The 23,825-nt window shown below is 39.0% G+C and overlaps 1 protein-coding gene across 1 annotated transcript; it reads left to right on the top strand.

Annotated features, from left to right (window-relative positions):
* The first annotated feature begins 332 nt into the window (after positions 1-332).
* Positions 333-965, top strand: LOC127674367 (claudin-34-like). Its single transcript, XM_052170155.1, has one exon. The coding sequence runs from the start codon at positions 333-335 to the stop codon at positions 963-965; it is 633 nt and encodes a 210-aa protein (XP_052026115.1).
* Positions 966-23,825: the final 22,860 nt, after the last annotated feature.

The following is a 23,825-nucleotide window of genomic DNA, read 5'->3' as shown; positions in this document are numbered from 1 at the left end:
AGTATGAAATTTTATGCTATGATGACCATCTTGGTGGCTAAATATTCTGGGACCAAACATCATTGGGAGTCGGTAAACAGTGGAAAAAGAGAATATTAAATCTTGTGTGGATTGCCAACCTGCTAGTAAATGTTGCCACAAAGTTGGCCCTTCTCTGGGTTTGATCAGAACACAGTCCCTGTAAGATATTTCCTGGTCAGAGGCCCACTTGCTCCACATAACCCTTCTCTGGTATTGATCCCATAGAGGACATTCTCCTAGGTATGCAGAGCCCATCCTTATGATATTCTGTGTTTCTTTGCAGTCGCCAAGAGATCACTGTCACTGTGATAATGTCCAGAAAGCAAGGCAAGCGGCAGCTAGGAGGTTTTGCAGCAGGCATCATAGCGTGGTTCCTTTGCAGTATTTCTATGGGCCTCCCTCAATGGCGAGTGTGGTTCTTTCAAGAGCCCATAGAGTCCAAGCCTGGCATGACCTTAGTAGGCATGTGGAGAACCTGCGTTTACCACCAGGAAAGCAATTCCAGCTTTAACAGAGTGTGTTACAAGTACACCTACCAGGACGCCTTCATCCCTCTGGATATTCGAGTTGCCCAACATCTGCTACTCATAGCAAGCTTTCTTGGCATTATTGCTACAATCTCTGTTATCGTTGCTCTTTGGAAATTGTACTCAGGGAGACTTCGGAAGAAAGACACCTTCAATCCATTCCGCATTCCAGGGATTCTGAACATCATTGCTAGCAGCTTTGTCTTCCTTTCCATCTTGTACAACTATTTATCGATCATTCGCAAGGATGGAATTGCCTTTCCCCCATCCTTCCACACACCCTCCTTCCCAGATAGTCAAAAAGTTGGCACTGCATTGGCAATGGCAACTCTATCCTGTTTCTTATTTTTAGTAGGTGGAATAATTCCCCTTTCTTTCACTCTTCCCCCACGTTACCGAGTGCGCTTTAATATTTAAAAGTAAATTTCCAATTTACATAGACTTGAAAATCTAAAATTACCAGGAGTAATTGCAAGCATTCTTCAGATTCCTACTTAAAATTTCCAGGTTCAAAACCATGCCCAATGATGAGAAGTAAACATTCTGTCATTTCCTGTCTTGGTTGCTTCAGTAGTTCAATTGGCTTATGGATTTTCATAAAATAAAATTTATTTAAAATTAATTTTATGAGTTCTGGATTTTTTAATGCTGCTGAAGGTAAATAATCAATGTGCATTGTAGATGTATAATGAGTGTTAGAAAACATTGACCACTTACATCATCCTTTATCTAAATCCATGAAAATTAAAGCAAGCCTGTTTCTCATATGATAATAATTGCAACTCTCCACCAATGTAATTTTACAAAATTTGGTGCACATTGCTGTAATGAATATCCACAATCCTTTTGTCAAAAATACCTTTCAAGGTTTTTCTACATATTTCCTTGCTTCTTCATTTAATATTTTAAATAGATTTGTCTTTTTCTAAAGTTTTATAATCTTAGGCATCTCATAGGAGACTTTGCTCTCCATGTACTCAAATTTTATTATTTACAAACCATTTTCAGATTATCTCACACCCTATTAGCTTAAACAATATTTTCTGTTATATTTCCTTACAGTTTTCATGTTTTTCCATGTTGTTAGACATTTCCTAGGGATACATGAAAAGAAAATCATCACTGACTACAATGGAATAATTCTGATTAGGTCTATCTCAGATCAGATGGACTTGCTTGAAGAACTCCTTGATCAAAGTCACAAATATATTTTTGAAAGAAGAGTTAATTTTGGCAGGAAATATGGGACCTAATCCATAGTGGTTAGGAAGTCATGGGGGCAGGATAGCTGGTTACAGTTTATCCACAGTGAGAAGACAAAGGCAAAAACTGTGTTTGGCCTGGTTTTTCTTTTCCATATAATCCATGACCCAGGCCCAGGGAATGTTTTTGCCAACTTTTAGTTCAGGTCTTCCCAAATAAACTAATCTATGTAAACTAACACCATATAGCCATACCCAGAGGCTAATAAAATCTAGATAATCTCTCAAAGATGTGTCCAAAAATTTATTATGTCTGACTCTAGATCAGTGGTTTTTAATCTTATGGGTCATGATCCCCACAGGAGTCCCATATCAGTTGTCCTTCATATCAGATATTTACATTACTATTCATAACAGCATCAAATTTACAGTTATGAAGTACCAACACAATAATTTTATTGGTTGGGTCACCACAACATGAGAAATTATATTAAACAGTTACAGCTTTAGGAAGGTTGAGAATTACTGGTCTACATCTTGTGAAATTAACTGTGAGTATAAACTATCACACCTTATTAAAGTTAACACTGTAGTGAAAAAGTCTGTTTAACTTAGTGATAAGACCCTGGAAATTCAGAGGAGATCTGGTTTAATACTGGAAGTAGTTGCAATGTAAATCAAGAAAATAAGGGAAGATATACAATGATAATCCAGAAAATGACAATAGAAGCTTTACTTCAGTGCCGTTCCATGGGTATAGCTTCTTTTTTTAAAAATTTTTTATTGATATATTTTTTATTTACATTGCAAATGATTTCCCCCTTTCTGGGTCCCCACTCCCTGCAAGTCCCATAAGCCCTCTTCCGTCCCCCTATTCTTCCATCCACCCCTTCCCACTTCCCTGTTCTGGAATTCCCCTATACTCTTGCACTGAGTCTTTCCAGAACCAGGGGCCACTCCTCCATTCTTTTTGGACATCATTTAATTTGTGGATTATGTCCTGGGTATTCAAAGTTTCCAGGCTAATATCCACTTATCAGTGAGTGCATACCATGATTGATCTTTTGAGACTGGGTTACCTCACTTAGTATGATGTTCTCCAGCTCCATCCATTTGTCTAAGAATTTCATGAACTCATTGTTTCTAATGGCTGAATAGTACTCCATTGTGTAAATATACCACATTTTTTGTATCCATTCCTCCATTGAAGGACACCTAGATTCTTTCCAGCTTCTGGCTACTACAAATAGGGCAGATATGAACACATGTGTCCTTATTGCATCCTGAAGAATCCTCTGGATATATGCCCAGGAGTGGTATAACAGGGTCCTCAGGAAGTGACATGCCCAGTTTTCTGAGGAACCGCCAGACTGATTTCCAAAGTGGTTGCACCATCTTGCAATCCCACCAGCAGTGGAGGAGTGTTCCTCTTTCTCCATGTCCTCGCCAACACCTGCTGTCTCCTGAGTTTTTGATTTTAGCCATTCTGACTGGTGTGAGGTGAAATCTCAGGGTTGTTTTGATTTGCATTTCCCTAATGATTAATGACGTTGAACATTTCTTTTTTTTTTCTTTTGTGAATTTTATTTGCAAAAATTAATTCAAATTTTTATTCTGAAATCAAAAACTTAACAAGTTCTTGTCATATAGGTCTTTCACTTGTTTGGTAAGAGTCACACCAAGATACTTTATTCTGTTTGTAGCTATTGTGAAGGGGGTCATTTCCCTAATTTCTTTCTCAGTCTGCTTATCCTTTGAATATGTAAAGGCTACTGATTTGCTTGAGTTGATTTTGTAGCCAGCCACTTTGCTGAAGTTGTTTATCAGCTGTAGGAGTTCTCTAGTAGAGGTTTTTGGGTCACTTAAGTATACGATCATATCATCTGCAAATAGTGATAGTTTGACTTCTTCCTTTCAAATTTGTATCCCTTTGACTTCCTTCTGTTGTCTAATTGCTCTAGCTATGACTTCAAGAACTATATTGGAAAGATATGGAGAGAGGGGGCAGCCTTGTCTAGTCTCTGATTTTAGTGGGATTGCTTCATGTTTCTCTTCATTTAGTTTGATGCTGGCTACCGGTTTGTTGTATATTGCTTTTACTATGTTTAGATATGGGCCTTGAATTCCTGTCCTTTCCAAGACTTTTAGCATGAAAGGATGCTGAATATTGTCAAATGCTTTTTCCGCATCTAATGAAATGATCATGTGGTTTTTTTCTTTGAGTTTGTTTATGTAGTGGATTGCATTGATGGATTTCCTTATATTGAACCATCCCTGCATCCCTGGGATGAAGCCTACTTGATCATGGTGGATGATCGTTTTGATATGTTCTTGGATTCAGTGGGCATGAATTCTATTTAGTATTTTTGCATCAATATTCATAACGGAAATTGGCCTGTAATTCTCTTTCGTAGTTGGATCTTTGTGTGGTTTTGGTATCAGCGTAATAGTGGCTTCAAAGAAGGAGTTGGGTAGTGTTCCTTCTGTTTCTATTTGGTGGAAAATTTGAAGAGTATTGGTGTTAAGTCTTCTTTGAAGTTCTGATAGAATTCTGCACTGAAACCATCTGGTCCTGTGTTTTTTTTTTTTTTGTTTGTTTGTTTGTTTGTTTTTTGTTTGTTTTTTGTTTTTTGTTTTTTTTTTTTTTGGTTGGAAGCCTATCTATGACCCCTACTATTTCTTTAGGGGTTATGGGTCTGTTTAGATGGTCTATTTGATCCTGGTTTAATTTTGGTAATTGGTATCTGTCTAAGAAAATGTCCATTTCCTCCAGATTCTCCAGTTGTGTTGAGTACAGGTTTTTGTAGTAGGATCTGATGATTTTTTGAATTTCCTCAGTTTCTGTTGTAATATCTCCATTTTCATTTCTTTTTTTAATATTTTTATTTTCTATATTCTTTGTTTACTTTCCAAATGATTTCCCCTTTCCCAAATCCCCCCTCCCCATATGTCCCATAAACCTTCTTCTCTACATCCCTTCTCCAATCATCTCCCTCCTTTTTCTCTGTCTTTATATTCCCTTCCCATGCTAGATCAATCCTTTCCAGGATCAGGACCCTTTCCATACTTCTTCATGGAATGCAATCTCTGATAAGTGGATATTAATTAGCCCAGAAGCTCTGAATATCTGTTTTCATTTCTAATTTTGTTAATTTGGATACTTTCTCTGTGCCCTTTGATTAGTCTGGCTAAGGGTTTATCTATCTTGTTGATTTTTTCAAAGATCCAGCTTTTGGTCTTGTTGATTCTTTGTATGGTTCTCTTGGTTTCTACTTTATTGATTTCAGCCCCGAGTTTGATGATTTCCTGTCTTCTCCTCCTGGGTGAATTAGCTTCTTCTTGTTCCAGGGCTTTCAGTTGTTCCGTTAATCTTCTAGTGTAAGCTCTCTCGAATTTATTTTTGGAGGCACTCAAAGCTATGAGTTTTCGTCTTAGCACTACTTTCATTGTGTCCCATAGATTTGTGTATGTTGTGCCTTCATTTTCATTAAATTCTAAGAAATGTTTGATTTCTTTATTTATTTCTTCCTTGATCAAGGTATCATTGAGTAGAGTATTGTTCAGTTTCCATGTGTATGTGGGCTTTCTGTTGTTTTTGCTGTTACTAAAGACCACTTTTACTCCATAGTGATCTGATAGGAGGCATGGGATTATTTCAATCTTCTTATATTTGTTGAGGTTTGTCTTGTGACCAACTATATGATCTATTTTGGAGAAGGTACCATGAGATGCTGAGAAAAAGGTATATTCTTTTACTTTGGGATGAAAAGTTCTCTATATATATCTGTTAACTCCAATTGGTTCAAAGCTTCAATTAGTTTCATTGTCTCCCTGTTTAATTTCTGTTTTCCTGATTGGTCCATTGGTGAAAGTGGAGTGTTGACGTCACCCACAATTACTGTGTTAGGTGCAATGTGTACTTTGAGCTTTAGTAAAGTTTCTTTTATGAATGAGGGTGTCCTTGTATTTGGGGCATAAATGTTCAGGATTGAGAGTTCTTCTTGTTGGAATTTTCCTTGACCAGCAAGTAGTGACCTTCCATGTCTCTTTTGATGACATTAGGTTGAAAGTCAATTTTATCTGAAATCAGAATGGCAACACCGGCTTGTTTCCTGGGACCATTTGCTTGTAGAATTGTCTTCTAGCCTTTTACTCTAAGGTAGTTTTTGTCTTTGATATTGAGGTGTGTTTCCTGTATGCAGCAAAATGTAGGGTCCTGTTTATGTAACCAATCTGTTAGTCTATGTCTTTTTATTGGGGAATTGAGTCCATTGATGTTAAGAGATATCAAGGAGTAGTGGTTATTGCTTCCTAACATTTTTTGTTTTAATTTTATACGTGTGTGGTTATCCTCTTTGGGTTTGATGAAAGAAGCTTAATATCCTGCTCTTTCCAGGGTATAGTTTCCCTTGTTGTAATGGTGCTTTCCCCCTATTATCCTTTGTAGGGTTGGGTTTGTAAAAAGATATTGTGTAAATTTGGTTTTGTCATGGAATATCTTGGTTTCTCCATCTATAGTAATTGAGAGTTTCGCTGGGTATAGTTGTCTCAGCTGGCATTTGTGTTCTCTTAGAGCCTGCATGAGCTCTGCCCAGTATCTTCTAGCTTTCATGGTCTCTGGTGAGAAATCTGGTGTAATTCTGTTAGGTCTTCCTTTATATGTTACTTGCCCCTTTTCTCTTACTGCCCTAAGTATTCTTTCTTTGTTTAGTACATTTGGGGTTTTGATTATTATGTGACAGGAGGTATTTCTGTTCTGGTCCAGTCTGTTTGGAGTTCTGTAGGCTTCTTGTATATTCATGGGCATCTCTCTCTTTAGGTTAGGGAAGTTTTCTTCCATAATTTTGTTGAAGATAATTGCTGGCCCTTTAAGTTGTAAATCTTCACTCTCATCAATACCTATAATCCTTAGATTTGGCTTTCTCATTGTGTCCTGGATTTCCTGGATATTTTGGGTTACAAGCTTTTTGCATTTTGCATTTTCTTTAACTGTTGAGTCCATGGTTTCTATGGTATCTTCAGCATCTGAGATTCTTTCTTCTATCTCTTGTATTCTGTTGTTGATATTTGCATCTATGGTCCCTGATTTCTTCCCAAGGTTTTCTATCTCCAAAGTTGTCTCCCTTTGAGTTTTCTTCATTGTTTATACTTCTGATTTTAGATCCTGGATGGTTTTGCTTAGCTCCTTCACTTGCTTCTTTGTGCTTTCCTGTAATCCTTTAAGAGATTTTTGTGTTTCCTCTTTCATGACCTCGGCCTGTTGACCAAAGTTCTCCTGTATTTCTTTAAGTGTTTTTTGCGTTTCCTCCTTATTGGCTTTTGTATTCTCCTGAATTTCTTTCAATGATTTTTGTGTTTCTCTTGAAAGGGCTTCTAACTTTTGATCCATTTTCTCCTGAATTTCATTATGTATGTCCTTCATGTGTTCCTGTACCAGCATCATGACCAGTGATTTTAAATCCAAATCTTGTTTTACTGGTGTGATGGGGTATCCAGGACATGCTGTTAAAGGGGAACTGGGTTCAGATGTTGCCTTATTGCCTTTATTTCTCTTAGTGATGTTCCTGCATTTGCCTTTTGCCATCTAGTTCTCACTGGTGTTAGTTGGTCTTGTCAATGGTGGACTCACCAGTGCAAGCTGCCTCTTCCCAGGTGGGCTTAACTGGGCTTACCTCCTGCACTGCCTGGAGACAGGGTGCTGTTGCCCAGGCTGTTCAGATCCCAAAGCAGGCACCTGAAGGCTCCTGCTGAGGCCTGCTGGATTCACCAGAGCACACTGACTCCTCCCAGCCGGCCTCCTGGAAGCCCCTCTTGCCTCTTGCAGGACTTGGAGATGTGGCGTTGACACCCAGACTGATCTGGATCCGGAAGTGAAGAGATCTGAGGGCTCCCACCAGAGGCCTCAGGACTGGAACCTAAGCTCCATGCCACTGGAGCAAGCTGTGGGCTCCCAGACTGCCTCTGGGTGCACACCAGGTCTCTTGCACTTCCTGGAGACCTTGTGCTGTGGCCCAGGCTGTTCAGATCCCAAAGCAGACACCTGAAGGCGCCTGCTGGGCCCGCTGGATTCACCAGAGCACACTGACTTCTCCCAGCAGGGCTCCCGGAAGCCCCTCTTGCCTCTTGCAGGACCTGGAGATGTGGTGTTGCTGCCCAGGCTGATCTGGATCCGGAAGCGGAGAGATCTGAGGGCTCCCTCCAGAGGCCTCAGGACTGGAACCTAAGCTCAGTGCCACCTGAGCAAACTGTAAGCTCTCAGACTACCTCTGGGTGCACACCAGGTCTTCCACACTCCCTGGAGACTGAGTGATGTGGCCCAGATGCAGCAGCATTCTTACTGACTTATTTAACCTCTCTCTTGGGATATTTTCAGCCCTTCTTAGACTTTGTAACTTCCCAGGATCCTCCTCTGTAATTTTCAAGCTGAAGTCATTGTTAAATGTCCACTTTTTTTTTTTCAGTTTCTAATCACAGTACTCTCACAAATAACAAATTTTGTTGAGGATATGGGGAAGGGGTGGAAAGAACACTTCTGGGACAAATGAAAACTGGCACAGACACTATGGAGAACAGTTTGGAGGTTCCTTCCGCAACTGGAAATAGAACTGACACATGATGCTGCTATACTGCATTCATGTCTGTTTAGATTTCTCAAGAAATCTAACTGCTTGTACACCTATTTTTATCATGTAGCTGTTCATGTGAGTCAGGCTATGGAATGAGACCATATACACATACATGCATATAGAGATGAGTGGATAAAGAAAATGCAGTAGTCATATATTATGAATTTTTTATCAGCCATAAAAAAGAATAAGATTGAACTGTAAAATATCACATTGAATGAGATATGTTCCTGGCTAATAAAACATTTATTTTTTCATATATCTATATCTATATATGTATATGTATTACATATATAGATATATATACACAAACACACATAGACACATAATACAAAGAATACTACTATTTGCATGAGAGAGGATACTAGGAGAGGGAAGGAAAGACAAGCTGTAGGAATAATGTTTTGTAAACTGGGTAAAGTTTACCCTTGGATTATTCAAATGATCAGTTCTCTACCCTCATATCTTGTTGCAAACTATACATGGCATTGCAATGCTTATACCAAGAATGTTTCTGTCTCAAGCTTGTGTAAAGAGTTACTGCCATTTATTCTCTGCCTTTTCAATAAATGCTGGTCACCAATGGCTAGACAGAATAGAGAATAGGGTGGGACATTCACTAGTGAGAAGGAGAGAAGGGGAATCAGATCAATGTAGATGATTGAGCAAAGTGGAAACTTAAGGGTTCTTTGGAAAGTTGGTTGGAAGATGCTTTGCTGGGGCAGACATGTATAGGAATGTTTAGCTGAAGCAGACACAGGTGAAAGGATATTCTGCTAAAGCAAGCATGAGAAAAGACACGTGATGAAGGTTTCTTTGCTAACAACACACATGTATTGGTTTGCCTTACATTGCATAGTTGAGTTGCATTTGTCAGGATTCCATAGAGAGAAATGCACCAAAAAATTACTTCTGGTTGGTGTGCCTTAGCTTCTTGCCACTTCTGTGTGTTCAAGCTGACTGGCTGAGTAATGTAGGCTGAGACAGATGCTTAGCTGAGGCAAGTCATCTGCTGAGGCAAGACCAGTAGTGGACATGTGATTGGAGGGATATAAATAGGACTCTGTGGACAGTGACTGAAGCTGAGCTTTGCATCCTCATAGAGCTAGCTTTGCAATGGGTTGTTGGTCTTGTATATTCACTGATCTTCACTTCCCTGAGAGAGGCGGAGCTGAGAACTTCTCCTGGTGTTTCTCGTAGTCCCTCCTGATTCCTACAGCTGACTAGTGCTGACCTGTCGCTGTTAGGTAGTGCCACTGTTGCTGACTCATGTATGTTATCCCTACACTACAGAACTGGGCTGCTGGTATATCTGTGAAGTGTTTGCGAGTGGATTGACCTGATGCTGCTAATCTATAAACAGAACTGCCAATTTTTAGACAACACTAATGGGAGTTGCGCCAAAGAACCTTTATTTAATTTTTATTTAATTTTATTTGATATATTTTTATTTACATTTCAAATGATTTCCCCTTTACTAGCCCCCCACTCCCCAAAATTCCCATAAGCTCCCTTCCCTCCCCCTGCTCTCCCACCCACCCCTTCCCACTTCCCTGTTCTGATTTTGCCCTATACTGCTTCACTGAGTCTTTCCAGAACCAGAAGCCACTCCTCCATTCTTCTTGTACCTCATTTGATGTGTGGATTATGTTTTGGGGTATTCCAGTTTTGTAGGTCAATATCCACATATTAGTGAGTGCATACCATGATTGATCTTTGAGACTGGGTTACCTCACTTAGTATGATGTTCTCTAGCTCCATCCATTTGCCTAAGAATTTCATGAATTCATTGTTTCTAATGGCTGAATAGTATTCCATTGTGTAACTATAACCACATTTTTTTTGCATCCACTCTTCTGTTGAGGGATACCTGGGTTCTTTCCAGCTTCTGGCTATTATAAATAGGGCTGCTATGAACATAATGGAGCATGTATCCTTATTACATGCTGGGGAATCCTCTGGGTATATGCCCAGGAGTGGTATAGCAGGATCTTCTGGAAGTGAGGTGCCCAGTTTTCTGAGGAACCAACAGACTGATTTCCAGAGTGGTTGTACCAATTTGCAACCCCACCAGCAGTGGAGGAGTTTTCCTCTTTCTCCACATCCTCGCCAACACCTGCTGTCTCCTGAATTTTTAATCTTAGCCATTCTGACTGGTGTAAGGTGAAATCTCAGGGTTGTTTTGATTTGCATTTCCCTAATGACTAATGAAGTTGAGCATTTTTTAAGATGCTTCTCTGCCATCCAAAGTTCTTCCGGTGAAAATTCTTTGTTTAACTCTGTACCCCATTTTTTAATAGGGTTGTTTGGTTTTCTGGAGTCTAACTTCTTGAGTTCTTTATATATATTGGATATTAGCCCTCTATATGATGTAGGATTGGTGAAGATCCTTTCCCAATTTGTTGGTTGCCAATATGTCCTTTTAATGGTGTCCTTTGCCTTACAGAAACTTTGTAAATTTATGAGGTCCCATTTGTCAATTCTTGATCTTAGAGCATATGTTATTGGTGATCTGTTCAGAAACTTTCTCCCTGTACTGATGTCCTGAAGGGTCTTCCCCAGTTTCTTTTCTATTAGCTTCAGAGTGTCTGGCTTTATGTGGAGGTCCTTGATCCATTTGGACTTGAGCTTAGTACAAGGAGACAAGGATGGATCAATTCGCATTCTTCTGCATGCTGACCTCCAATTGACCCAGCACCATCAGTTGAAAAAGCTATCTTTTTTACATTGGATGTTTTCAGCCCCTTTGTTGAGGATCAAGTGGCCATTGGTGTGTGGGTTCATTTCTGGATCTTCAATCCTGTTCCATTGATCCTCCTGCCTGTCACTGTACCAATACTATGCAGTTTTTAATACTTTTGCTCCATAGTATTGCTTGAGGTCAGGGATACTGATTCTCTCAGAATTTCTTTTGCTGTTGAGAATAGTTTTAGCTATATTGGGTTTTTTGTTATTCCAAATGAGTTTGAGAATTGCTCTTTCTAACTCTGTGAAGAATTGAGTTGGGATTTTGATGGGTATTGCGTTGAATCTGTATATTGCTTTTGGCAAAAATGGCCATTTTAACTATATTAATCCTGACAATCCATGAACATGGGAGGTTTTTCCAGTTTTTGAGGTCTACTTCCTTTTCCTTCTTCAGAGTCTTGATGTTCTTGTCATACAGATCTTTCACATGTTTGGTAAGAGTCACCCCAAGGTACTTTTTATTGTTTGTGGCTATTGTGAAGGGTACCATTTCCCTAATTTCTTTCTCAACCTGCTTATCCTTTGGGTATAGGAAGGCTACTGATTTGCTTGAGTTGATTTTATAACCTGCCACTTTGCTGAAGTTGTTTATCTGCTGTAGGCGTTTTCTAGTGGAGTTTTTTGGATCACTTATGTAGACTATCATAGCATCTGCAAATAAAGATAGTTTTACTTCTTCCTTTCCAATTTGTATCCCTTTGACCTCTTTATGTTGTCTAATTGCCCGAGCTGGTACCTCAAGTACAATATTGAAAAGATAAGGAGAAAGGCGGCCGCCCTGTCTAATCCCTGATTTTAGTGGGATTGCTTCAAGCTTCTCTCAATTTAGTTTGATGCTGGCTACCAGTTTGCTGTATATTGCTGTATATTGCTAAACATTTTACTATGTTTAGGTACGGGCCTTGATTTCCTGTTCTTTCAAGACTTGAAGCTTGAAAGGATGCTGAATTTTGTCAAATGCTTTTTCAGCATCCAATGAAATGACCATGTCGTTTTTCTTCTTTGAGTTTGTTCATGTAGTGAATTGCATTGATGGATTTCCACATATTGAACCAACCCTGCATCCATGGGATAAAGTCTACTTGATCATGGTGAATGATCGTTTTTTATGTGTTCTTGGATTCGGTTGGCAAGAATTTTATTGAGTATTTTTGCTTTGATGTTCATAAGGGAAATTGTTCTGAAACTCTCTTTCGTTGTTGGATCTTTGTGTGGTTTTGGTATCAGCGTAATTGTGGCTTCACAGAAGGAATTGGGTAGTGTTCCTTCTGTTTCTATTTTGTGGAATAGTTTGAAGAGTATTGGTGTTAAGTCTTCTTTGGAGGTCTGATATAATTCTGCACTGAAACCATCTGGTCCTGTGCTTTTTTTGGATGGAAGTCGGTCTATGACCCCTTCTATTTCTTTGGTTATGGGACTGTTTAGATGATCTATTTGGTCCTGATTTAATTTTGGTATTTGGTATCTGTCACGGAAATTGTCCATTTCCTCCAGATTCTCCAGTTGTGTTGAGTACAGTCTCTTGTAGTAGGATCTGATGATTTTTTGGATTTCCTCAGTTTCTGTTGTAATATCTCCCTGTTCATTTCTAAGTTTGTTCATTTGGATACGTTCTCTGTGCCCTTTGGTCAGTCTGGCTAAGGGTTTATCTATCTTGTTGATTTTCTCAAAGAACCAGCTCCTGGTTTTGTTGATTCTTTGTACGGTTCACTTTGTTTATTTGATTGATTTCGGCCCTGAGTTTGATGATTTCCTGCCTTCTACTCCTCCTGGGTGAAATAGCTTCTTTTTGTTCCAGGTCTTTCAGGTGTGTCATTAAGCTGGTAATGTATGCTCTCTCCATTTTCTTTTTGGAGGCACTCAGGGCTATGAGTTTTCCTCTTAGCACTGCTTTCATTGTGTCCCATAGATTTGTGTATGTTGTGTCTTCATTTTCATTGTGTTCTAAAAAGTCTTTAATTTCTTTATTTCTTCCTTGACCAAGGTATCATTGAGTAGAATATTGTTCAGTTTCCACGTGTATGTGGGTTTTCTGTTGTTTTTGTTGCTATTGAAGACCACTTTTACTCCATAGTGATCTGATAGGAGGCAAGGGATTAGTTCGATCTTCTTATATTTGCTGAGGTCTGTCTTGTGACCAATTATATGGTCGATTTTAGAGAAGGTACCATGAGTTGTTGAGAAAAAGGTATATTCTTTTGCTTTAGGATAGAATGTTCTATATATATCTATTAAATCTAATTGGTTCAAAGCTTCAGTTAGTTTCATTGTGTCCCTGTTTAGTTTCTGTTTTCTTGATCGGTCCATTGAGGAAAGTGCAGTGTTGAAGTCACCCACAATTATTGCGTTAGGTGCAATGTGTGCTTTGAGCTTTAATAAAGTTTCTTTTACAAAAGAGGGTGCCCTTGCATTTGGAGCATAGATGTTCAGGATTGAGAGTTCTTCTTGTTGTATTTTTCCTTTGACCAGCAAGAAGTGTCCCTCAGAGTCTCTTTTGATGACTTTAGGTTGAAAGTCAATTTTATCTGATATTAAAATGGCTACTCCAGCTTGTTTCCTGAGACCATTTGCTTGTAAAATTGTCTTCCAGCCTTTTATTTATAAGGTAGTGTTTGTCTTTGACCCTTAGGTGTGTTTCCTGTAAGCAGCAAAATGTGGGGTCCTGTTTACGTATCCAGTCAGTTAGTCTATGTCTTTTTATTGGGGCATTGAGTCCATTCATGTTAAGAGGTATTAAGGAATAGTGATTGTTACTTCCTGTCATTTTTGACGTTATTTTTTTAAATTTGATTGGTTAACTTCGTTTGGGTTTGATGAAAGGTTACTATCTTTCTTTTTCCAGGGTGAAGTTTCCTTCCTTGTATTGGTATTTTCCTCCTATTATCCTTTGTAGGGCCGGGTTTGTGGATAGATATTGGGTAAACTTGTTTTTGTCATGAAATATCTTAGTTTCTCCTTCTATGGTGATTGAGAGTTTTGCTGGATATAGTAGTTTTGGCTGGCATTTGTGTTCTCTTAGAGTCTGCATGAGATCTGCCCAGGACCTTCTAGCCTTCATAGTCTCAGGTGAAAAGTCTGCTGTGATTCTGATAGGTCTTCCTTTATATGTTACTTGGCCTTTTTCTCTTACTGCATTTAATATTCTTTCTTTGTTTAGTACATTTGGTGTTTTGATTATTATGTGACGGGAAGTATTTCTGTTCTGGTCCAGTCTGTTTGGAGTTCTGTAGGCTTCTTTTTTTTTTTTTTTTATTCGATATAATTTATTTACATTTCAAATGATTTCCCCTTTTCTAGCCCCCCCCCCCCACTCCCCGAAAGTCCCGTAAGCCCCCTTCTCTTCCCCTGTCCTCCCTCCCACCCCTTCCCAGTTCCCCGTTCTGGTTTTGCCAAATACTGTTTCACTGAGTCTTTCCAGAACCAGGGACCACTCCTGCTTTCTTCTTGTATCTCATTTGATGTGTGGATTATGTTTTGGGTATTCCAGTTTTCTAGGTTAATAACCACTTATTAGTGAGTGCATACCATGATTCACCTTTTGAGTCTGGGTTACCTCACTTAGTATGATGTTCTCTAGCTCCATCCATTTGCCTAAGAATTTCATGAATTCATTGTTTCTAATGGCTGAATAGTACTCCATTGTGTAGATATACCACATTTTTTGTATCCACTCTTCTGTTGAGGGATACCTGGGTTCTTTCCAGCATCTGGCAATTATAAATAGGGCTGCTATGAACATAGTAGAGCATGTATCCTTATTACATGGTGGGGAATCCTCTGGGTATATGCCCAGGAGTGGTATAGCAGGATCTTCTGGAAGTGAGGTGCCCAGTTTTCGGAGGAACCGCCAGACTGCTTTCCAGAGTGGTTGTACCAATTTGCAACCCCACCAGCAGTGGAGGAGTGTTCCTCTTTCTCCGCACCCTCTCCAACACCTGCTGTCTCCTGAATTTTTAATCTTAGCCATTCTGACTGGTGTAAGATGAAATCTTAGGGTTGTTTTGATTTGCATTTCCATAATGACTAATGAAGTTGAGCATTTTTTAAGATGCTTCTCCGCCATCCGAAGTTCTTCAGGTGAGAATTCTTTGTTTAACTCTGTACCCCATTTTTTAATAGGGTTGTTCGGTTTTCTGGAGCCTAACTTCTTGAGTTCTTTATATATATTGGATATTAGCCCTCTATCTGATGTAGGATTGGTGAAGATCTTTTCCCAATTTGTTGGTTGCCGATCTGTCCTCTTGATGGTGTCCTTTGCCTTACAGAAACTCTGTAACCTTATGAGGTCCCATTTGTCAATTCTTGCTCTTAGAGCATACGCTATTGGTGTTCTGTTCAGAAACTTTCTCCCTGTACCGATGTCCTCAAGGGTCTTCCCCAGTTTCTTTTCTATTAGCTTCAGAGTGTCTGGCTTTATGTGGAGGTCCTTGATCCATTTGGATTTGAGCTTAGTACAAGGAGACAAGGATGGATCAATTCCCATTCTTCTGCATGCTGACCTCCAGTTGAACCAGCACCATTTGTTGAAAAGGCTATCTTTTTTCCATTGGATGTTTTCAGCCTCTTTGTCGAGGATCAAGTGGCCATAGGTGTGTGGGTTCATTTCTGGATCTTCAATCCTGTTCCATTGATCCTCCTGCCTGTCACTGTACCAATACCATGCAGTTTTTAACACTATTGCTCTGTAGTATTGCTTGAGGTCAGGGATACTGATTCCCCCAGATTTTCTTTTGTTGCTGAGAATAGTTTTAGCTATCCTGGGTTTTTTGTTGTTCCAGATGAATTTGATAATTGCTCTTTCTAACTCTGTGAAGAATTGAGTTGGGATTTTGATGGGTATTGCATTGAATCTGTATAGTGCTTTAGGCAAAATGGCCATTTTAACTATATTGATTCTACCGATCCATGAGCATGGGAGGTTTTCCCATTTTTTGAGGTCTTCTTCCATTTCCTTCTTCAGAGTCTTGAAGTTCTTGTCATACAGATCTTTCGCATGTTTGGTAAGAGTCACCCCAAGATACTTTATACTATTTGTGGCTATTGTGAAGGGGGTCATTTCCCTAATTTCCTTCTCAGCCTGCTTATCCTTTGAGTATAGGAAGGCCACTGATTTGCCCCAATAAAAAGACACAGACTAACTGACTGGATACGTAAACAGGACCCTACATTTTGTTGCTTACAGGAAACACACCTCAGGGTCAAAGACAAACACTACCTTAGAGTAAAAGGCTGGAAGACAATTTTACAAGCAAATGGTCTCAGGAAACAAGCTGGAGTAGCCATTTTAATATCAGATAAAATTGACTTTCAACCCAAAGTCATCAAAAGAGACTCTGAGGGACACTTCTTGCTGGTCAAAGGAAAAATACAACAAGAAGAACTCTCAATCCTGAACATCTATGCTCCAAATGCAAGGGCACCCTCTTTCATAAAAGAAACTTTATTAAAACTCAAAGCACACATTGCACCTAACACAATAATTGTGGGTGACTTCAACACTGCACTTTCCTCAATGGACCGATCAGGAAAACAGAAACTAAACAAGGACACAATGAAACTAATTGAAGCTTTGGACCAATTAGATTTAACTGATATATATAGAACATTCTATCCTAAAACAAAAGAATATACCTTTTTTTCAGCACCTCATGGTACCTTCTCCAAAATCGACCATATAATTGGTCACAAGACAGACCTCAACAAATATAAGAAGATAGAACTAATCCCATGCCTCCTATCTGATCACTATGGAATAAAAGTGGTCTTCAATAGCAACAGAAACAACAGAAAACCCACATACACGTGGAAATTGAACAATACTCTACTCAATGACACCTTGGTCAAGGAAGAAATAAAGAAAGAAATTAAAGACTTTTTAGAACACAATGAAAATGAAAACACAACATACCCAAATCTATGGGACACAATGAAAGCAGTGCTAAGAGGAAAACTCATAGCCCTGAGTGCCTCCAAAAAGAAAATGGAGAGAGCATACATTACCAACTTAATGACACACCTGAAAGCCCTAGAACAAAAAGAAGCTATTTCACCCAGGAGGAGTAGAAGGCAGGAAATCATCAAACTCAGGGCCGAAATCAATCAAGTAGAAACAAAGAGAACCATACAAAAAATCAACAAAACCAGGAGCTGGTTCTTTGAGAAAATCAACAAGATAGATAAACCCTTAGCCAGACTGACCAAAGGGCACAGAGAAAGTATCCAAATTAACAAACTTAGAAATGAAAAGGGAGATATAACAACGGAAACTGAGGAAATCCAAAAAATCATCAGATCCTACTACAAGAGCCTGTACTCAACACAACTGGAGAATCTGGAGGAAATGGACAATTTCCTTGACAGATACCAAATACCAAAATTAAATCAGGACCAACTAGACCATCTAAACAGTCCCATAAAGCCTAAAGAAATAGAAGGAGTCATAGAAAGTCTTCCAACCAAAAAAAGCACAGGACCAGATGGTTTCAGTGCAGAATTCTACCAGACCTTCAAAGAAGAGTTAACACCAATACTCTTCAAACTATTCCACAAAATAGAAACAGAAGGAACACTACCCAATTCCTTCTACAAAGCCACAATTACGCTGATACCAAAGCCACACAAAGATCCAACAAAGAAAGAGAACTTCAGACCAATTTCCCTTATGAACATCGATGCAAAAATACTCAATAAAATTCTTGCCAACCGAATCCAAGAACACATCAAAACGATCATCCACCATGATCAAGTAGGCTTTATCCCGGGAATGCAGGGTTGGTTCAATATACGGAAATCCATCAATACAATCCACTACATAAACAAACTCAAAGAACAAAACCACATGGTCATTTCATTGGATGCTGAAAAAGCATTTGACAAAATTCAGCATCCTTTCATGCTTAAAGTCTTGGAGAGAACAGGAATTCAAGGCCCATACCTAAACATAGTAAAAGCAATATACAGCAAACCGGTAGCCAGCATCAAACTAAACGGAGAGAAACTTGAAGCAATCCCACTGAAATCAGGGACCAGACAAGGCTGCCCCCTTTCTCCTTATCTTTTCAATATTGTACTTGAGGTACTAGCTCGGGCAATTCGACAACATAAAGAGGTCAAAGGGATACAAATTGGAAAGGAGGAAGTCAAACTATCATTATTTGCAGACGACATGATCGTCTACCTAAGTGACCCAAAGAACTCCACTAGAGAGCTCCTACAGCTGATAAACAACTTCAGCAAAGTGGCAGGTTACAAAATCAACTCAAGCAAATCAGTGGCCTTCTGTAGGCTTCTTGTATATTCATGGGCATCTCTCTCTTTAGGTTAGGAAGTTTTCTTCCATAATTTTATTGAAGGTATTTGCTGGCCCTTTAAGTTGTAAATCTTCACTCTCATCTATGCCTATAATCCTTAGGTTTGGTCTTCTCATTGTGTCCTGGATTTCCTGGATATTTTGGGTTACAAGCTTTTTGCATTTTGCATTTTCTTTAACTGTTGAGTCCATGATTTCTATGGTATCTTCAGCATCTGAGATTCTTTCTTCTATCTCTTGTATTCTGTTGTTGATATTTGCATCTATGTCCCCTGATTTCTTCCCAAGGCTTTATATCTCCAAAGTTGTCTCCCTTTGAGTTTTCTTAGTTGTTTCTACTTCTGATTTTAGATCCTGGATGGTTTTGCTTAGCTCCTTCACTTGCTTGTTTGTGCTTTCCTGTAATTCTTTAGGAGATTTTTGTGTTTCCTCTTTCATGACCTCAGCCTGTTGACCAAAGTTCTGTATTTCTTTAAGTGTTTTTTGTGTTTCCTCATTATTGGCTTTTTTATTCTCCTGGATTTCTTTCAATGATTTTTGTGTTTCCCTTGAAAGGGCTTCTAACTTTTCATCCATTTTCTCCTGAATTTCTTTAAGTATGTCCTTCATGTGTTCCTATACCAGCATCATGACCAGTGATTTTAAATCCAAATCTTGTTTTACTGGTGTGATGGGGTATCCAGGACATGCTGGTAAAGGAGAATTGGGTTCAGATGTTGCCATATTGCCTTGATTTCTGTTAGTGACGTTCCTGTGTTTGCCTTTTGCCATCTAGTTCTCACTGGTGTTAGTTGGTCTTGTCAATTGTGGACTCACCAGTGCAAGCTGCCCCTTCCAAGGTGGCCTCTGGTGCACAGCTTACCTCCTGCACTGCCTGGAGACAGGGTGCTGTTGCCCAGGCTCTTCAGATCCTGAAGCAGACAGCTGAAGGCTCCAGCTGTGGCCCGCTGGACCCACTGGAGAACACCGACGTCTCCCCGCTGGCCTCCCGGCAGCCCCTCTTGCCTCTTGCAGGACCTGGAGATGTGGTATTGCTGCCCAGGCTGATCTGGATCCGGAAGCGGAGAGGTCTGAGGGCTACCTCCAGAGGCCTCCGGACTGGAGCCCAAGCTCCTGCCACAGGAGCAAACTGTGCTGTGAGCTCCCAGATCGCCCCTGGGTGCACACCAGGCCCCCCGCACTTCCTGGAGACCTAGTGCTGTGGCCCAGGCTGTTCAGATCCCAAAGCAGGCACCTGAAGGCTCCTGCTGGGGCCTGCTGGACCCACCAGAGCACACAGACTTCTCCCCGCTGGCTGCCTGGAAGCCTCTCTTGCCTCTTGCAGGACCCGGAGATGTGGTGCCACTGCCCAGGCTGATCTGGATCCGGAAGCAGAGAGGTCCAAGGGCTACCGCCAGAGGCCTCAGGACTGTAACCCAAGCTCCGTGCCACAGGCTTTGGGGATATTTCTTAACCATTTTGGTTTTGACTTTTTTAAGTCCCCTGTCCCATTGTTGAGATGGGTAATTATTCCCCCTTGGTTTAGAGTCTTTGTATACTTTAAGTATTAATCTTCTGTCAGATGTATAACTGGCAAAAGGATCCTCTCCAATTCTTAAGGCTTACTCATTTTTTTATTTTATTCTTTTTGTAATAGATATATTATTTATTTACATTTCAATGTTGTTCCCTTTCCTGGTTCCCCGCTCTCTCCTGAAAATCCCATAAGCCATCTCTTCTTCTCCAACCAAGCGTTCTCCACTTCCCTGTCCTGGTATGCCTCTACACTAAGGCATCAAGTCTTTCCAGGACCAAGGGTCTCTCTTCCCTTAGGTGTCTAACAAGACACCTTTGTGCCTATGTGTCTGGGGCCATGGGTAACTCCATGTGTACTCTTTGGTTGATGATTTTGTCTCTGTGAGTTCTGGAAGTACTGGGTGACTCTTATTGTTCCTTTTGTGGTGCTGCAAACCCTTTCAGCTCCTTTGGTCCTTTCTCTAGTTCCTCCATTGAGAACCCTGTACTCAGTTCAATGGCTGGCTGAGAGTAGCCCCCTCTGTATTTCTCATACACTACCAAAGCCTCTGAGATTACACCTGTATCTGGCTCCAGTCAGCAAGCACTTGTGGGCATTGATAATAGTGTCTGGGTTTTGTAACTGTATTGGGTGGGGTTGTCTCTGGATGGTCTTTCCCTCAGATGCTGATCCACATTTTGTTTCTGTATCTCATTCTGTGGGTATTTTGTTCCCTTTTCTACAAGGGACTCAGGTATCCATACTTTTTGGTCTTCCTCCTTCTTGGGCATCATTAGATATGGGAAATGTGTCTTGGGTATTCCAAGCTTCTGGGCTAATATCCACTTATTAGTGAATGCATAGCATGTGTGTTCTTTTGTGATTGGGTTACCTCACTCAGGATGATATTTTCCAGTTCCATATGTTTGCTACAAATTTCATGAATTGATTGTTTTTAATGGCTGAATAGTACTCCATTGTGTAAATATACTACATTTTCTGTATCCATTCCTCCATTGAGGGACATCTGGGTTCTTTCCAGCTTCTGGCTATTAGAAGTAGGGCTGTTATGAACATAGTGGAGCATGTGTCCTTATTACATGCTGGAGAATCCTCTGGGTATATATCCAGGAGTGGTATAGCAAGGCCCTCCACTAGTATTATGCCCCGTTTTCTGTGGAACTGACAAACCAGTTTCCAGAGTGGTTTTGCCAGCTTGCAATTCTACCAGCAGAGGAGGAGTGTTAAATTGATTGTTTCACTTGTAGTTTGAAAGTGTTTTATTTTCACGAAGTCCTACTTGTCAATTTTTAGTCTTAATTATTGGGCAAATGGAGACCAGTTTTTCATAAAGCCCTTTCCTACACCTTCACCACGCGTAGGGTATTGCCTACATTTTATGCTAGGTTTTGGGTTTAGTTCATTGATTTCTTTGGTGTTAGTTTAGGTGCAAGTTGATAGGTTTGGGTGCAATTTCATTTTCCTGTACATGAACATCCAGTTTGCACAGAAGCATTTGTTGAAGATGCTTTCTTTTTTCCTTGCCTGTATTTTTGGTATCTTTGACAAACATTATTTGGCTTAAATTACTTATGTGCATGTTTTATTCTTCAATTTTTTCTATTGTTTTACATTCTTATTTTTCCCAATACCATATTTTTTTTCATTCCTATTTGCTCTAGTATGTCTTGAGATCTGGAATTGTAAACATTTACACTATTATTCTTTTTTGTGTGTGTGTTTTGGCTGTCTGGAGTTTTTGTGGTTCCATGTGTATTTTAGGATATAGTTTTCCTATCTCTATAAAATGTGTTATTTGAATTTTGCTTAGGGTTTTATTAAATATGTACATAACCTTTATGGTCAAATGGATTTTTTGCAATGTTACTTCTACCAAACTTTGAGCATGATATATCTTTATATTCCCTAGTCTATTTCTCATCAGAGTTTTAAAGTATACAGACTACAGTTTTTTTCACTCTCTTGGTAAGGTATATTCCTAGATATTTTATTTTGTTTGAGGCTATTGTGAATAAATGTATGCCCATGATCTCCGTCTCTACAGGTTTGATGTTGGTATACAGAAAATTTGTTGATTTATATAAGTTCATTATGTCCTGCCATGTGCTTAATTTGTTCATTGTTTCCAGAAGGTTTTGGTAGAAATTTTATGGATCTCTAATGTGTAATTTCAAAATATGTATATATGCCTTCTTCTTTTTCTATTTTTATCTCTTTTATTTCCCTTCCTTGCCACATTGCTCCATCCAGTACTTTGAAATCTATGTTAAAATCACGGCTCAGATAGTGGACATTCCTGTCTCTTTTCTGACTCCAGTGAGATTGCTTCAAGTTTTTTTTTCAATTTAAGATACTATTGTCTGAGTGTTTCTTATATATACTGTTTATTATGTTGGTATATATTTCATCTAGTCTTATATTCTATAAGACTTTTGTCATGAATAAATATTGGTTTTGTCAAAGGCCTTTTCTTCATCTAATGATATGACTATGTGTTTTCATTTTTAAATCCATCTTTATGGTTTGACATTTATCTAATTGCATATGTTACACTACCTCTGAACTTCATAGATAAAACCAAGTTGGTCATGGCATTGATATGTGTAAGTATTGTGCTTATGAGCACTCTATTGAGTATTTTTGAGTCTATGATCATCAGGGATATTGGAATGTAGTTTTATTTGTTGTTATTTATTTTATCTTTACCTGCTTTGGGTACTAGAGTAATATTTGCCTCATAGAAGGAGTTTCAGAGTGCTCTTTGTAACAAGAGATTATTATCTTAGCCCAATATGCCACATAACAGGCAATGATAGATTCTTTGTTCTCCTCTGAAACCTCAGATACCATGCTTATACTCTTAGCATTTATTTTTGTATTCTTTTTCTTTATTATATTTGTATTAGTTCTTTGACGATCTTGATTTTATACAATGCATTTTGATAAAATTCCCCCTTACCACAACTCCTCTCAAATCTGTTCTTTTCTATTCTTTTATGCACAAGCCAACCAAATTTAAGTTTTCTTCTTTTTTTAGCATGAATGTGTTCATGTTCTTCTCTGTGATAATAACCAGAAGAGTGTTTCTTTTACAGTTCATATGTACTGTGAGTTTTAAAACACTAGGCATTAAAAGTATGCTGTTTAGCAGATAACAAGAATGTATCATATAATACACAATGTGTTCTAAATGCAATTAGGGAGTTCTTATTCATATATGATTGTCTTTCCTGTGCAACATTGTATTTCATTAATATATTGTATTTTCACATGCATTTCTCACAGAAAACTATACAATGTGTTATAGCTGGAAAAAAAAGAGTTTTAACATAGAAACAATACAAAACGCACTACACCGTGAATGTATTTGTGTTCCTCTCTGTGCTAATAACCAGAGAGTGTTTCTTTTACAGTTCACATGTATTGTGGGTTTTAAAACAGTAGGCATTAAAATGTGTTATTTAGAAAAAAAAAACAGGAACATTTCACACAATACTTGATACATTCTTTTTTCCCTTTTACTTGGCATTTATCTATTAATTTATTTATCTATTTATTGTATATCCATACACATGTGTGGCTGTACACGGTTAGATTCCAAGAATGAGATCATGCAGTGCTTACATTCTTGTACCTATGTTATTTTCTTTGCCATAATGATTTCCATGTTCCACATATATTGATGGTAACAGGATTTTATTATTATAAAAATTAATACCTCCAAGAATACTTTTCAAGACAGCATCTAATTATGTAGCTCAAGTTAGTCTTGAGCCTGTAATCCTCCCACACATTAATATCTTTATCTAGTTTGTAATAGCACACCTAATATTCTTGCTCCTATCTAACCATAAATCAATACTTGTTGATCAATAT

The sequence above is a fragment of the Apodemus sylvaticus genome, chromosome X (assembly GCF_947179515.1).
Source record: "Apodemus sylvaticus chromosome X, mApoSyl1.1, whole genome shotgun sequence".
Taxonomy (NCBI): Eukaryota; Metazoa; Chordata; class Mammalia; order Rodentia; family Muridae; genus Apodemus; species Apodemus sylvaticus.
Note: the sequence above shows the minus strand (reverse complement) of the source record. Positions and strands in the feature narration are given on the sequence as shown.

What these genes read in the sequence shown, in the direction of transcription:
- LOC127674367 (XM_052170155.1), top strand. Translation starts at nt 333, where the DNA reads ATGTCCAGAAAGCAAGGCAAGCGGCAGCTAGGAGGTTTTGCAGCAGGC.